Genomic DNA, 16,248 nt, shown 5'->3' with positions numbered 1-16,248 from the left:
GGACAGAACATATTGAACTGGAAGTAGAGAGGGGAAAGGTAAAATATGAAAACAGGGCAAGGATATAGAACAGGGTTTATCTCAGCTTATTTATAAAATGGGTAAAAATAACAATGGCTGTAGCAAACTTAGCAATACCTTGAAATCTTCGATCTGCATCAGAAGTGTTGGTTCTATCTGGTTGTAGTTGGAAAGATCTCTTAATGATTATATCAGCTTAAGGATAATGAATGGGTTTGACTTTTCTGCTATGCTTGCGCTTCTGGGACTCATTCTCATTCTTATTTTAAATATTAAAGTCTTCATGGCTAAAGCATCTAAACAACAGTCTCCTCCAGGACCCAAACCTTGGCCAGTTATTGGAAATCTACACATCCTCAACCTGAAGAGGCCTTATCAAACTATGTTAGAGGTATGACATAAATGAACAATCATGGTGTGTGTGTGTTTCCAAATCATTCTTAACCTAGGATGTTTATTAGCTTCATGTGTTAACTATAGCTCATATACATGTTTTGGATTCATCAGCATTCAAAATTAGCAGAGCTAATTAAACGTGCATATACACATTTAAATATTATATATATGTATATATGTAGTGTGTGTGTGCGTGTGTGTGTGTGTAAATTAGCTAGCTAATATGGTTCAAGGGCACAAGTGGCAATTTTATTCTCAAGTATTTATGACATATACCTCATGTTTTGGTCTACCTTTTCTTCATATAAGACCTATTAAAAGCACCTGAGTTTTGATCACTGGCTTGTAGACAAACTTAAAATTAATCTCTCAAACCTGTATATATAAATGAGATAAACATCTACATTATGAATCCAAAAAATTAAGTCTAGGACTTCTATTAATTTGACAAATGAGTTCGCTTTTGTCCTTTGTGTCACTGCCTTCCAGATTACCTGGTGTAAGAACTAGACTACATTTCTCCACTTTTTCAGTGAAAAATATTCTGGAGTTATTGTTTACAGGGATAGACAAGGTGAATATTTTGAGCTTACATTTGACTATAAGCTCTAAGTTGTTTCTAATGAGTCGAGTTAAAATCTTAAGGAACAAGGTAATGAAGAGAAAATTATAATTTCACCTCAGTTGGCATCTCAGTTTTGTTTTATGCCTTTTGATTTGATAAATCAACACAAGGATTTCACGTTCTAACTAACCTGGGGGAAAATAAAATGACATTTGTATCTTCATTTTACAGATAAATATATTTCAAAGAATATAGAGACAACTTAAAACAACTTTGTGGCTTCTTCTACATCCAAAAATCACAAGCCAGGTTAATCTCGCATAAGAATAAGATCTTCTTTCAACAAATCTCTTTGTTTAATGTCATGGTCCTCAACATTATTTCCACACTCCCCCTGTCCTTGTTCATGTACTAACTAACCTACCCTCTTCACTGTATGCTCTTTCCTTTTGTTTCTCATTTCCACAGATATGTCATTGTTCTGAATGATTTCCATCTACAAAAAAAGGAGGTTTCTACTCTTTTCCATGACCTGTGCCATAATTTTATTAAACTTATCCTTGAATTATCTGACATGAGCTAATCTCCCCTGTATAAAGGAGTTCTCAATCAAGATCCTGTACTCAAACTCCCATTTTAATTTCTAATTCCAAAATATTAATCTTAGTTGTACTGATGTCCTAAATCATTGTGTTATCTTTCAATTCCTGGTGAAACTGTAAAGAAGTCAAGTTTTGTATATAAAGACACATTCCAGATTGTCATCTCAGTGTCCACCAAAGCGCAGTTAGATTAAGATGGCATTTTCTCAACCAGTGTGCCACTAATTGGGTGGCCCTTGCTGAGTATCAACTCCCTACTCTGTGATCTCATGAAAATACAATATCCTTTCCACTCAATAGTGATGATGTATCTATTCCAGGCAAGGACATAATGGTGCTGAGAATAAATCAAGATGTCATACATCTTAGTTCCTGCTATTTTTCAATTATGAAAGAAAAGTGGAACTCTTTTTTATCAGTAAAGAATGTTACCACTAATCAAGAACTAACTTGGTCCTACTAATATCATAGCACATGCTAAAAAACAGAATGTGCACATATGGAATTGTATCAGGGTGGTACCAAAGATGTTGTTTGTCTCCCTAGAATTTTGGCTGGGCATTTTCTGTTTTCAAACAAAAACACATAGGGAGAGACTATGGACCCATTCTGTAATGAAAGATGACTCATAGTCTCAAAGTCTAAATCAAATAGAGTGCAGAGACTACCAACTGAAAGTCATCAAAGAGCCTGCAGGAGCTACAGTGGCTGGAGAAATGACTCTGGTGAAGCAGTTCAGAGGTCATGAGCAACTGTCCTTTTAATTATACTGTGATGTTTTACTTGTTTCACTGTGTTTTGTACACCACAGCTCTCCAAGAAATATGGCCCCATTTACAGCATTCAGATGGGCCCGAGGAAAGTGGTGGTCCTTTCTGGCTATGAGACAGTGAAAGATGCCCTTGTTAATTATAGCAATCAATTTGGCAAGCGTTCTCAAGTGCCTATATTTGAAAGACTTTTTTATGGAAAAGGTAATGACCCCTAATTTTCAAATATATCCCTTTGGTTAAAATTACTGAATCAAACGTGTTGTATTTATTTATTTCTATCTCTTCACTTTGATGGTTTTATATGATCTAGACTAGTCTTTCTCTTTGGAAAATAATGAGTTTGTTTGCAAATGTTCATTGACATTTTAGCCACACCTATTTTGATATAAGAATAAAATAAACATTCAAAAATTATGAACTGAATTGATTGAGAAAAAATGTAAAATGTTTTCCAAACCCAAAAGTCCTTGCTGTTTGGCTAGAAAAAGAAAATATTTTCTTACTGAATAAGCATTGAAAGAAAATAATGAGCTTCACAACCCGCCACTGTAAAAATAAGAAGGAATGCCTTTTACATACTGGAATCAATATGTCCACATTGTATGCATGTTCTCAGGACTAAAATATTAGCTATTACTCAAGGTATTGTCTTTGCTAATTGTACCCATAAAAAGAAAAACAATCTCATCATTTATGATAAAAGCTAGTTTTGCAAGTTAGAGTAAGCTTTGCCCTCGAAGCTTTGCTTCTACCTCCACATAAAAGCTGAGCAGCAAGGATCTTACATTCCTGGTCACTTCTGATCTGTCCTCAGACCTTTGGAAAGATATTCTTGTCATATGGACATCAAGACAAATCGATGGCTTGTATTCAGAAATAGTTGCATGCATTTCAAAGAAGAGAGGAAAGTATTTACCATGTTTTCTATGATAAATCCTTTAAGAAATGAAAGAGAGACTTCCTACACTTGGCTCTGGGTGGGCTTTGTTTGTTTCCTTTTTGGGCTTGCTGAGAAACAAGACTAGGGTTTGAAATATGCAAGATAAATCCTCCATCATTTTTCACTATACCACAAACCCATTCTTTCCTTATTTTTAGGAGGGAACACCAAAACTTTTGTTTATAATTTTTATTTATCGCTGAGCGCTAAATTTAAAACTGTTGGAGGTAACTTAAACACACTCATTTCCTCTCTAAGGACTTGTCTTCGCTCATGGCGAAACCTGGAAAACAATGAGAAGATTCAGCTTGACCACCTTAAGGAATTTCGGCATGGGCAAGCGAATTATAGAAGACACTATTATAGCGGAATGCCAGCATCTCATACAGAACTTTGAATCTCACAAAGGTGTGTGCAACAAATAAAGCCATTTCACTTTTCATGAAAAAGAAGTAAACAAAAGGTATATCCAGTCACTTGGTTTGACATAATTTAATCTATAGAAAAATTCCAAGGATATATACATACCCAGTGCTGTCTACTCCTATACTATACATGTCGAATGTAAACATTTGTTTTATTTTCTCCTCCTGCTTCCCCCCTCTCTCCTTTTCTCTCCCTTTTCCCCTCTCTCTCTCCCTTTCTCTCCTCCTCCTGTCCCTCCCTCCATTTCCCTTATTTTACCTACATATATGAATCTATTAAAAATAATTTTTATATAAAATACATTTTGAACTCTTTGAAAACATGTTTTCCTTCTATTCTCAAAGTACAATAATATTTTCATAACAGTAACCCAGGCTTCATGTGTTGAGAAATTAACTTTGACATGATACAGTGGCATTTTCAGCCACATAAAAGAATTTAAAAACTGGCCTGTCCTGGGAAGTTAGAGAACGGATAAAAGGTGCTTTGGGTGACAGAACAGAGAAGCCTTCTATTCAGACAGCTGCCATGAGGAAGGTGATATAGATAGAAGGGGCAGCAGAGTTATGCTTAGGAGGGGAAAACTAAGTTGGCTCAGTAGTCAAAGCCTGTGAGCCACTACCTCCCCCACCCACCCAAGGCTGGGATTTTCAGGTCTTTTGGGGCTTTACCTCATCTTCTTTAGGCTATAACGCTTTTATCTCAATGCAGGAGGCTGCTTTATTGCAAAAGAGGTCCAGACAAGGAAAGTACTCATTAATTAACGGTAGCACAAATCCCACCAGGGCACTTGAAAAGATTGCTAGTTAGTACCCAACATTATTCAGCCCTTTTGCAATGCACTCAATATGATACTCTTTACAAATAAATAAATGAACGAATAAATATAAATAAATAAATAAATAAATAAATAAAGTTTGCCTACTGATGTGTACTTAATAATCTTATAATCCAGGTAATTTGTATATGCGTGTTGGGGATTTGAACCCAGGGACCATGCATACTGAGAAAGCTCTTGATCACTAAGCTCCAGTAACTTCGCTTTACTTTTTTATTTTGAAGATGGGACCCACTGGGACCTAGTGGCTAGGTTATTTAAGCTGGACTTGAACTCATTCTACAGTCCTGAGAAGCCTTGAACACTAAATCTTCCAACCACAGCCTCCCCAGTAACAGGGACAGAGGTCTCAGAGACCAGGTCTGATTTCACACTCTGTGTAGATTTCAGCGATGGATAAAACATCAAAATATAGTAGAATGGTACACTCCAACCTTCAGTGCAGTCCATGTCAGGGGATGATATTTTCCCATACACTGTGCATTAACTACAGCCCTCTATATACACACTGCATACCCAGGTATACCCATAAACATTAAATGCTTCTGCCACATTATTTCTTTAGGCAAACTGAATGTCCACTTTTCTTTCACATGTCCATTGAATATTATTTTTTGTGGCTACCTGAGCATTTGTGCCAAAGTCTGGGCATTAGTCAAAGTCACAGCTATAAATGTCACATATTCATGAAAAGCACAATAACACATAATCCTTCTATGAAACTCTTTACTGGGTAGACTGTTCCAATCAGTCCGGAACTGAGATAGTGCTGGGTATGTGAAGATTCCTGATCTGCTTGATGAATTGCCTTATAGGAAAGCCATTTGAGATCAAAAGAGTACTGAATGCTTCTGTTGCTAACGTCATTGTGTCCGTGCTGCTTGGGAAACGGTTTGACTATCAAGATCCCCAGTTCCTGAGACTCTTAACCTTAATTGGTGAAAACATGAAACTCATTGGAAAACCTAGTATTGTGGTAACTGTTTCTTCTTTTTTTGATTTGTTTTCCTTGCTCAATTTCTCTTACACTCTGGTATTTTCTTGATACACTTGATGGTTCAAGAGACTGAAAAGAATGTCAGTGTATTCTAAGTATAACACTACGATAAACATGCTTGTTTAGCCTATCTGATGGTCCTCTCACCACAAAGCACTGCAATAAATACCTTGATCATGAAATGTGAGACACACTAACGTTATATGGCATTGGTGTATTATATAAACATAGCCATGTATTGTTTACCTACACCAACAATCATTTATAGAGAGTATGAACTAAATGTCAATTAAAGAACTCATAATAGAATTCAATTAGGAAAAAGGCTTTTAACAGGGAGAACAAGGACATAAAGAAAACGTGCTAAAATAAACACTGTCTCTATGTTTATGACGATCTATACATGTTAACAATGGCTCGGCCATCTGATTCTTTTATCATTGGAAGCTCCATCTTCTGGAGACTGGAGAAATAAATAAACAGGAAAGAGCACTGGCTGTTCTTCCAAAGGATCCAAGTTCCTTTCCTAGAACCCACATGGTGGATCACAGCCAGCTGTAACTCCAATTCCATGGGATCTGATAAACTTTTCTGAGCTTTGTCGGCAACAGACATACAAGTGGTACACCAGATACACATGTAAACAACATCCACACTGTTTAAAAAAATAGCCTTCATCTTCCAGATCCAAAAAAATAGAAGCTTCTTAAATTTTGAGTCATATCAATGCAGCCAACTCTATCATTTCACTTTTGGAACAATTTAAATCTTTTCTATTAATGCAGGTAATCTATTGGTATGGGTATTTAGCACAGGCACAGGCAAATATCTCATACAACCTAGATGAGATCTTTTGTTCATTAAGTCATCTTAAGAGTCCTTTGAGACTGTGGCTAAATACCAGCCCTTACCTACCCAAGAATAGGACACTAAGAAATGTAAATTTTAGCAAACAGTAAAGTTGTACCTAAAATAGCAAAGCTTGTTGCTGCCCGTCACTTGCAGATGAAAAGGACAATTTCTGGATCCTTAAAGTTAGATTTATTCAGAGAACCCTTAACATCCTCAAAATATGCCTTTCATCTTGATTCCAGGCATCAGATTAAACAGAGAGAAGAGGAAACGAAGAAAGCAAAGCCAGTCAGTTTTCCAGAGTTCTGTCTCCTCTCTCTGGGAGGGAGCTACATTTTTGCCACGTTTCTGAGACTTCTCTTGTACATGTCCCTCTTGTCAGCATCTTTTGCAATCTTCCCACATTGTCTGGGCTTCTGAACTGAGAACTTCTTAAAATCTAGTTGGTGTCTATTTATATCAGTCTTGTATTCTTCCAGGAGCATCAGGGCTGGGGTGTGATTAAACTAGAAAAAAGCAGCCACTAAACAGTTTGTGTAAGCTAAGTTGTAATGTCATGTACGTAGTGGATCTCTTCTATAACTATGAGTATTAGAATATCCTTCTTATACACACCACAAAAGTATCCCTGTCAAAAACTTCTTTGAACATTATTAAGGATCAGGGAAGGCTTGATTAAATGGTGCTTCATAATGGAATCCACAGATAAATGTGTGTTACAAACTGAAGTATTTCTACAGAAAGCATAAGTAAATTTATTGTGCTGTTTGTAGCATAGCAAATTCAGTTGTTTACCTGGACTCACACAAATATTTGTGAGAAGAAGACACTGAGTTTATCCCTCTAAACAAAGATATTATTGTATCCTGTCTCAACCTTAAGCATATTATCCCCGTGATATAGTATGCAAAATATTCTGCATACCAGAGCTTAGAAGCTGTATCAGTATTCAATTATTAATTTCATAATTCTGACCAAATAAAAGAAGAAGCGTCATTATATAATCCAGTCTATCGATCTTAGCTGAGGCAAAAACTGAAGGTGTTATTTTTATGATTTTTTTCAATAATAATATATCACTACATTGTCCCAACTAGTTTGTGCCTATTTAAAGTACTTTCTTTTTGTATTCCTTTAGCTTTTTAATATGTTTCCTATTCTGGGATTTCTCCTAAGAAGCCACAAGAAGGTACTGAGGAACAGAGATGAATTCTTTTCCTTCATAAGGATGACCTTCCTAGAACATCGTCATAATCTTGACAAAAATGATCCCAGAAGTCTCATCGATGCATTTCTAGTCAGACAGCAGGAGGTAATGGTGTTTTCCTAGGAGGATTCTTTAGCCAATATTTACTATTTAACTAATTGCTGGTAGACACCAAACATTCCTTCAAAGAAGAAAGTCGACTGGACCCAGATTAATAGTGAGTACATTGTAGAATCTGAAAATGCTGTTTATTATAGTTTGAATACAATTTCCACATTATTCTCTGTGGGAATAAAGAGAAATAGTGTGGGGAATATTTTAATAATTCAACTGAAAACTAACTTTGAAGCTTCCAAAACAGAGACAGCCTTTGTTATTTTCAGAATTATTTACCATGATTAGCATCTGGGATATACCTGAATCCTCAAGTTCTGTGTGATAGCTGCACAATAAAGGGAAATTTCGCTGAGTTGAAGAATGCAATACCAATACTTGTTGTTTTTAATTCATGGTAATTCTTGATGATTTGCCCATGATAAAATTATTCCATGACTAATGACATATTTTACCATTTTAGGAAAACAGCACATCTACTGACTATTTCAATGAAGAAAATCTGTTAGCCCTTGTTACTAACCTATTCACAGCAGGAACCGAGACCACAGCCTCCACACTGCGCTGGGGAATTATACTCATGATGCGATACCCTGAGATTCAGGGTAAGTCTCCAAGATTCAGAGCAGTCCTCAAATGAAGGAATCTCGGAATCAAAGATGCAGAATTCTATAGTCACATCGGATACCTGTAAATTCTAGCCTTGACAATAGCTTGTGTGGTTAGTTTCCTTTTAGAACAAAAGGAGCTTCAGTGTTGGAGGATGGCCCAGTGATTAAGCGTGCATCCTCCTCTTGCCGAGTGTCAGACTTCAGGTCTCAGTTTTCACTTTAGACAGATTACAACTGCCTATAGCTCTAGCTCCAAGGACACTTTTGTCTGGATTCCACAGACACCTGACCTCGAATTCACGTACCCACAAATAGACACATATGCACATGTGCGCACATACATGTACACACACATACATACAACTAAAACTCAAATAAATCTTTCAAAAATGATTTTTCAGAAGAAGATAGGATTTGTTCTTTAAGCATCCTGAAATGGTCTGAAATCTTCCCATGATCATTCCCAGAGCAACCTTAAACAGAAGGAGAGTAACGAGGGTCTCATGTCTTTAATCCCATCACTTGGGAAGCAAGCAGACCTAGTAAGTTTGAGATCAGCCTGGTCTAAAAAGTGAGGTCCAGGATAGTCAGGACTACACAGAGAAACCCAGTCTTGAACACTTCTCCATCAATCTCCCCCGAACCCCCCCCCCTCCAAAAAAAGAAGTAGGAAGGATGAAGGCAAAAGCACTCAAATTGAGAGAGCATTTGGGTTTGGGTTTGATTGTATGTATTGAGAAAACATGTAAAATCACTTGAATTCATGTCCAGGTTGGATATTAACTCTTAATTGCATTGTATCCAGAAAAGGTCCATGATGAGATCATCAAAGTTGTGGGCTCAGCTCAGCCTGGAATTGAGCACCGAACTCAAATGCCCTACACAGACGCTGTAATTCACGAAATACAGAGAGTTGCTAACATCCTCCCCACAAGCCTACCCTATGAGACAACCACAGATGTTGTATTTAAAAACTACTATATTCCAAAGGTAAGGGCTTAAGCAAGAGAAATGAGAGAGTATGTCCCCAATGTTCACAACCATGAAACCACTGATACTGAAATTCAGTGACAGTCTCGGCCTATTTTTCTCCTTCCTACTATGATTCCTCTCCTTTCTGTTTACTATCTCTCTCCTTCCTCCCTCCCCATCAGTCAAAACCAGGTAACTGTGTGTGTTTATGTTTGCGTGTGATTATGCATATGTGTATGTGCATGTGCGTGTGTATGTGCCACTGAAGGCTATTCTCTTACACTTTATAAGATATTCTATTTTATATGATATTTAGAGAACTCAAGCCTTTTTGGAAATGAAAGGTTGCTCTCTGAAGGAACTTAGATTTCCCATAAGCTGTGTAACACTCTGAGCCCTGAGCCCTGAGTTTTTCCCAGGCAGGATCTTTCCATCAGTACCTCCACATTTCAATCCCATCGTCCCATACAATCATGTATACATATTCCCACACACCTTCATGCCAACCTTTGAGTTCCTCTGGGAAATTGAAGAAATGCATGTATGCCTTCCTAAAACTAGACTGAAGGCAAGAGTGAGCAGAAGGTTGTGATACACACATGGCATGGATTCTTTTCCTCATTATTTAGTCCTATTGCTGCTAGTGGGCTCATGTCTGCATAAAGCCAATGAGGCTGCTACTGAGTCCTACTCTGGGAATCCTACTCTTTGAACAAGACTGTGCCCATCTTTGGAGCTTCTCTTCTCAGCCTAGGCATACTATTAAGCTGAGCTAATCAGATTAAGAGTGAAGCAGAAAAATGCAAGCAATGTAGCATTGGCAATCTTCATGGTACCATAATAAAATATGCAAGGCAGCTAACTTGTAAACAGTTATTTGACTTAGTGTTTTGCCACTTTAAGTCCAAGATTAGGCAGAACAGCCCCATCTAGATTGGAGACAGTAGGTGTCATTGATAGGAGTGTGTGAAGAAACCAGTGGCCGGGGAAAGGCTGACAGACTAGACTCCCACAATTCCCTTGAAGAGCACACATCCACTAGTATAACGACAAAGCATCCTGATGGCTAAACTTCAATATTGTGTATACAAGGCAAGCATGCCTACATCTAAGCTATAGCTCCTGCTCAGAGTTCTGCTTTTGATCATTATTTGACTTTGTTCTGTTTGCTTTCATCCTCAGAATGTCTTTCCCTATACGATTAACGTCACTCCCTTCGTTTATAGAAAGCTGTTTTACAGCACATGCCCTAATATGAAAGCAGAGCAATTTATTTCTTAGAATCTGTCTATATGATCTTTCTTGACTTGACATCTACTGTCCCAGAACTAGGGGATATAAGAACAAACTTTCAGTAAGCTGTTGAACCTTCCAGAAATTCTACCGGATTTTTTCATTTGCATCCTTTCATCTACAACTTACAATCCCAGTAAGGATTTCCCCCATACAGATTTAGAATAGAATTTATTAAGGTTAACAAGCTGACTTTGGTGGCTCATACTGTAAGTCTGGCACACTAGAGGCTGAACATCATGAGTCTGAACCTGTCCTAGGCTATATAGTGAGTTCAAGACCATCCTGGTTCATAAAGGCAAATCTGTTAAATCTGCCATTATCACATGACCAATAGACACTAGAGGCTCATTCCCAGGACATGCTTTTAGTTAGAAACTAAAGAAACGTTGGTGACTAAAATGAACATCTCATTACTAAACCTAAAGCTTTTCTTGACTACTTCATTTTCTTCCAGAACATTCCATAGCTGGAAATTTACCAACCATGGTTATAACGCATCAGTGGAGAAGGACCTCTTAGGAAAAAATTTAATTTAATCCTTTCCACTAACTGCACTTTTTATTTTTAGGGCACAGAAGTCATCACCCTGTTGACATCAGTACTTCAGGATCAAACACAGTGGGAAACACCAGGTGCTTTTAACCCTGCTCATTTCCTCAGCCCCAAGGGGAGGTTTGTCAAGAAAGAAGCTTTCATGCCCTTTTCAGTGGGTAAGGTGATTTATTGGACACAGCTGGTTTACAGAGTAAGAGAGATGTCACCTCAAGCTTATGTCAGGTCTTGTGATTTTTCTCTATGAACAATTACCTCTACATTTGCCCTTGCATTGTGATCAATATTGTATCCAAATCTGGCTGGTTTTGCATACACTGTGAAACCTCTTCGAACCTTTAAACAAGTGACAGTCATTCATAATGAGGATGAGTAACTTGTTCAGAAATTTTACCCAATTTCTTGTGGAAATCAAAATTTTAATTGTGAGGCTGGAGAGATAGATGAGAAGCTATAAGTGATTTTTTGCACAAAAACAAAACAAAAAACAAAAAACCTGTGTTTGGTTCTTAGTACCCACTTTTGGTTAATGTCAACTGCTTATAATTACAGCTTCAGGAGTCCCCTGTGCTTCTCCATTTTGCCAGATCCTGCAATTATGTGCACACACCTATACACAGACATATAAATAATTAAAAATAAATTAAAAATAAATCTAACAAAGAAATTTATTGTGGTCCTCAAAGAAAGCTAGGAGTACCGATTCTAGTTTGTTTGTTTGTTTGTTGTTTTTGTTTTGAAACACAGTTTCTCTATATAGCCTTGGCCATCCTGGAACATGCTATGTAGACCAGACTGGCCTCCGAGAGATCCATCTGCCTCTGCCTCTGGAGAGCTGGGATTAAAGGCATGCTCCACGACACACAGCCCAACACTATTCTTTAGTCATGCACAAACAAGTAAAATTCAAAGTGTAATAAAATATATTAAATATAGAGCAAATTTTTGTGTCCACTACAAGTGATGCTATTAACTTCTTCACCTTTTTATCCTTATAGTTGTGTGGAAGGCATCCTTCCCTTCTGTTTCCACTTACATGTAAACACATTTCTAGAAGTCTTGTTCATTGAACAACTTTTATGAGCTAAATGTCTTTTATTGTCTCCTGAAATCATTCTCAGATTTACACACACAATAATACTCTCTTGTTAAGACTGTAACCTATCCTAATATATGTTTTATTTTGTTGGGCTCCTCAGCATTTACCATGAAACTCAATGAAGTTTAAACAGAAGGTCATAATTTGACATCCCAAGTTACTTTATTTATGATCCTATTAAACACCATTTAATTATGTCCTTATGGAAATATCTAACCCCAAACCTATCTTAGCTTTTCTTTCCATCGACTCCTCCATGGCTTGTGGCACTGTATTATAATTATCTGTTTACTTGTTGGTCACCTGTTGAATAACGTGTTACATAAGCAAGCCCATGAGAACAATAGCTGTTTCAAAGACAAGCACAATAATACCTGTGCCTTGTTGACCTTAAACCTGTTGTGGACTGAGTGGTTAGCTATTTTATGAATGTTTCTAGGCAGAGAGGAAATATTCATGATCTTTCATCCCATAAAAATATTGCCTCATTCCTGTGTCCATTAAAGAAATATGTAGAGTTATTCTATTCCTTGTGAGTCTCAAATAAACCAAAAAGGTTAACATGAGATTATTTCCTTCTGTGGTAAAATAGAAGTCTTCTGTGTTTGAGCACACCTGTGATTTATGTTTCAAGAAGTAAATCAAATATCTACAACTGTATTAACTACAAAAATTACTGGTCATAACATAAGCAGCACGTTAAAGCTCTCCTCTTGGGAGCAAGGTAAATAGATATGTCTTCAGAAGGACTGAAGTAGGTTGTACATTAACACTGCTACTTTTCATTCAAATATGGTGCCTTCTATCTACCTATAAAACTAATAAAGAACCCACTATATTTAACCTAAAAATAAAATTGTTCTTAACACGAGATAACTACCAAGAGTCTATAGTTTTAATAAACTTCTATCAGGAAAGTTTCCTTTCTCAATTTGATTGCATTTTCAGACATTGCCTCAAATAACTTACATTTCATAATTGTGTCATATGAGTCTAACTTCACAATATGCCTCTGCAACTTAACATCATTTTCAAGATCACTGTAACCTAGTTTCTGCTCCTTCCTCTGGTATCTGATCCAAGAACACCTACCTCATGCTCTGTATATAGTGGGAGTCAAATCTCTTCCAGCCAATGGCACAAGGACCTCATTGTCATCTTTCCTCATCTTCACCTGACAAATTTCTCATCCTTTCTATCAAAGCTTAGCTATAAAACTCTCATTCAAGGAACGAACCTTCTCTGGCTATCGGGTATTTTTCCACAGGTCAACTCATGAATTATGACACCGTATTATAATTGCCTACTTAGCTATAGGTCATCTGTTACACAGTAAATCTCATCAGAACAGTAGCAGACTCCATGCCAAGTTCAGTTAATGTTGACATTAAACATGTTTATGGACTGAATGGTTAGCTTTTACTTAGCAGACACATCATGTACTTTTTAACCTCATGATCTTGTGATGCACATTGATTTTGTCAAAAAGATATTTTCAAGTTAAAATATTGTTCTTGGATTTTGGTTGTTCTTGGTTTTGTTTTGATTTGTTTTTGTTTTCCTGTTGCTGTGATTAAACACCATGACCAAAAAAAAGCAACTTGGAGAAGGACAGCTTATACTTTCAGGTCACATTGCATTACTGAGGAGAGTCAAGGTGGGAAGGTAGAGTGGGAGCTTGGAGCCATAAACCTTAAAGGAGTCCTGCTTCCAGGCGCTATCTATGACTCATGCTCAGGCAGACTTCTTAGACTACCAGAGCCACCTGCCGAGGGAGGATGTCATCCACAGTAGGCTGGGCGTTTCCACATTGATCATCAAGACAATCTTTCAGAAACATGACTATACTCCAATCTGATCTGAGAAATACCTCAATTGAGGTTGCTTTTTCCCAAGTGACTCTAGATTGTGTCATTTAAAATAAAAGATAGGACCCATTTATTATGTTTAATTGCTTCTTTTCATCATTAAAGCTGCCATTTGGCTCTTTCTCTTTTTGCAGATGTATCTCCAGGTCTTATTGGAAACAAAACCAATAAAGCTCAGAAGAGGTTGATGATGCATCCATTCTTCCAAAGTGTGCTCTGATCTTGACCAGTGTTGTTGGGATTCTTGCTGATGTCTTATAACCTCCTCTACTGTCTGTATCTCCAGGTCGTCGCATGTGCGCCGGGGAGTCACTGGCAAAAATGGAGCTTTTCCTTTTCTTCGCCAGTCTCATGCAGAAGTTTACCTTCCAACCACCCCCTGGAGTCTCCCATCTGGACCTGGATCTAACTCCAGACATTGGTTTTATCGTTCAACCACGGCCTTATAAGATATGTGCTCTGCTCCGAGCATCAGCTCCTTGAGTTTAGTGCAGCCCCGGTTCTTGGTGTGATCTTATGGTCCTTGGCACAAAAGCTTACCTTTCCTTTATTTCTACAGCTGTGGTATTCAACCATATCCTGCAGGATTATTAGGGCAGTTAGCCTCCTTCTCACACAGGTCTGTCTTTTCCAGAATAGGTTTCTCTGCTAGCTGCTGTAGAAGAAGCTCCCTGCTGCTATTGCCGAAGACAACAAATAAACAGATAATTTCACAAAAAGAACCCAAACAGGAAGCAGACATGGTCTTGTAAGGCATGAGGCACCTACGTATCAGCAGTGGGGTGTGCCATGGAGTCAAGAGTGGTAATTGGTATTTGTGTGCAGAAAGGCGGTGTAATATTTATGAATATCAACACAAAAGCAATAAAAAAATTAAGCTCTTAGAGATGCACAAACTGAAGTTAAGGCATTGTTTTCATTCTGAGAACAAATACGCAGTGGTTAATAACACATCATTGGTTGTGAGTACAGCCATTTTTCTGAGATCAGAAAGAATTAATCTGGGTCCTACTAGATTGGTAGGTGGGGGAGGCGGGAGCCATAAAGGCACTTGGCATGTAAGCCTGGCATTGGAGGTTTGATTCCCAGAACTCATGTAAAGGTAGAATGAAAAAATTGATTCCACAAAAGTTGTTCTGTGAGCCAAACATGCATGCTATGGCATGTAAACCTACACTCACATGTCACATATGCACACATACTCTCTCTTTGTCTCTCACTCTCTCTCTCTTCCTCGCTTCCTCTGTCTCTGTCTCTGTCTCTGTCTCTCTCTCTCTCTCTCTCTCTCTCTCTCTCTCACACACACACACACACACACATACACAAATATACACACGTATTATTACTAATAATACTGATGTGCAGTGTAACATCCCTGTGGTTAGTGTTTTAAAATCCTAGTGAAACCAAATACAAAGAGACTCTGGCAGTAGAACAGAGAAAAGCCATGCTATTCTCCCAACACAAAACCTTCTCCTACTTTGATGAAGTCAAATGTACCCCCCCAACATCAATATACATGCTTCTCCCATGCTCATATCTGATTTGTGTCTAGGTGAGAATTGCACTAAACAAAGAAGACTTTGCCTAAGGGTATTGTAATAGGATAGAACTTGGTCAGAACCCAGCACTGAAGAAGCACAGAACAGAAAGACTTTCAGCAGTGGGGTGTGCCATGGAAAAGTACCCAAGGCTGGGCGGGAGTCTGGTCAATACGCTGTGTCCAGCTCACTGAATCACTTCTGCATTTTCAAATATTTCTATGGTAGGCTTTCTGCACTTGCTACTCGGAGCCCATTTGACCTTTTCCTTTTTTCAGAAGCTATAGATAAGAACCCAGAACTCCATGCTTCATAAACAAGGATTTCCCCTGAGCTACAGCCCCAGCATGAGAGCCTCATTTGATAAGCTGCTACTTCACACAGAGAATAGGAGGCTGATGTCCTATCTTCCTAGACTATTACAGTCTCAAAGAGATCTCTTAGATCCTTAAGAAATAGAGTTCAAATCTGTAAAACTGGCAAAAGATCTTTTTGAAGACTTGGAATTTCCCTCTTTCCGAGGAAAAGAATTAACACAGCATTTTCTCAACTTAAGCCTCAAGAAAGAAGCCTGGTCA

The 16,248-nt window shown here is 37.9% G+C and overlaps 1 protein-coding gene across 1 annotated transcript; it reads left to right on the top strand.

Annotated features, from left to right (window-relative positions):
• Positions 1–226: 226 nt before the first annotated feature.
• On the top strand, positions 227–14,612 carry LOC114620585 (cytochrome P450 2K6-like). Its single transcript, XM_028766702.1, has 9 exons — positions 227–412; positions 2,396–2,558; positions 3,556–3,705; positions 5,377–5,537; positions 7,549–7,722; positions 8,195–8,336; positions 9,148–9,332; positions 11,179–11,320; positions 14,416–14,612. Exons 1-9 carry the CDS (start codon positions 227–229, stop codon positions 14,610–14,612), a joined length of 1,500 nt encoding a protein of 499 aa, XP_028622535.1.
• The last annotated feature ends 1,636 nt before the right edge of the window (positions 14,613–16,248 follow it).

This window comes from Grammomys surdaster, unplaced genomic scaffold (genome assembly GCF_004785775.1).
Source record: "Grammomys surdaster isolate TR1022 unplaced genomic scaffold, NIH_TR_1.0 169, whole genome shotgun sequence".
NCBI lineage: Eukaryota > Metazoa > Chordata > Mammalia > Rodentia > Muridae > Grammomys > Grammomys surdaster.
Note: the sequence above shows the minus strand (reverse complement) of the source record. Positions and strands in the feature narration are given on the sequence as shown.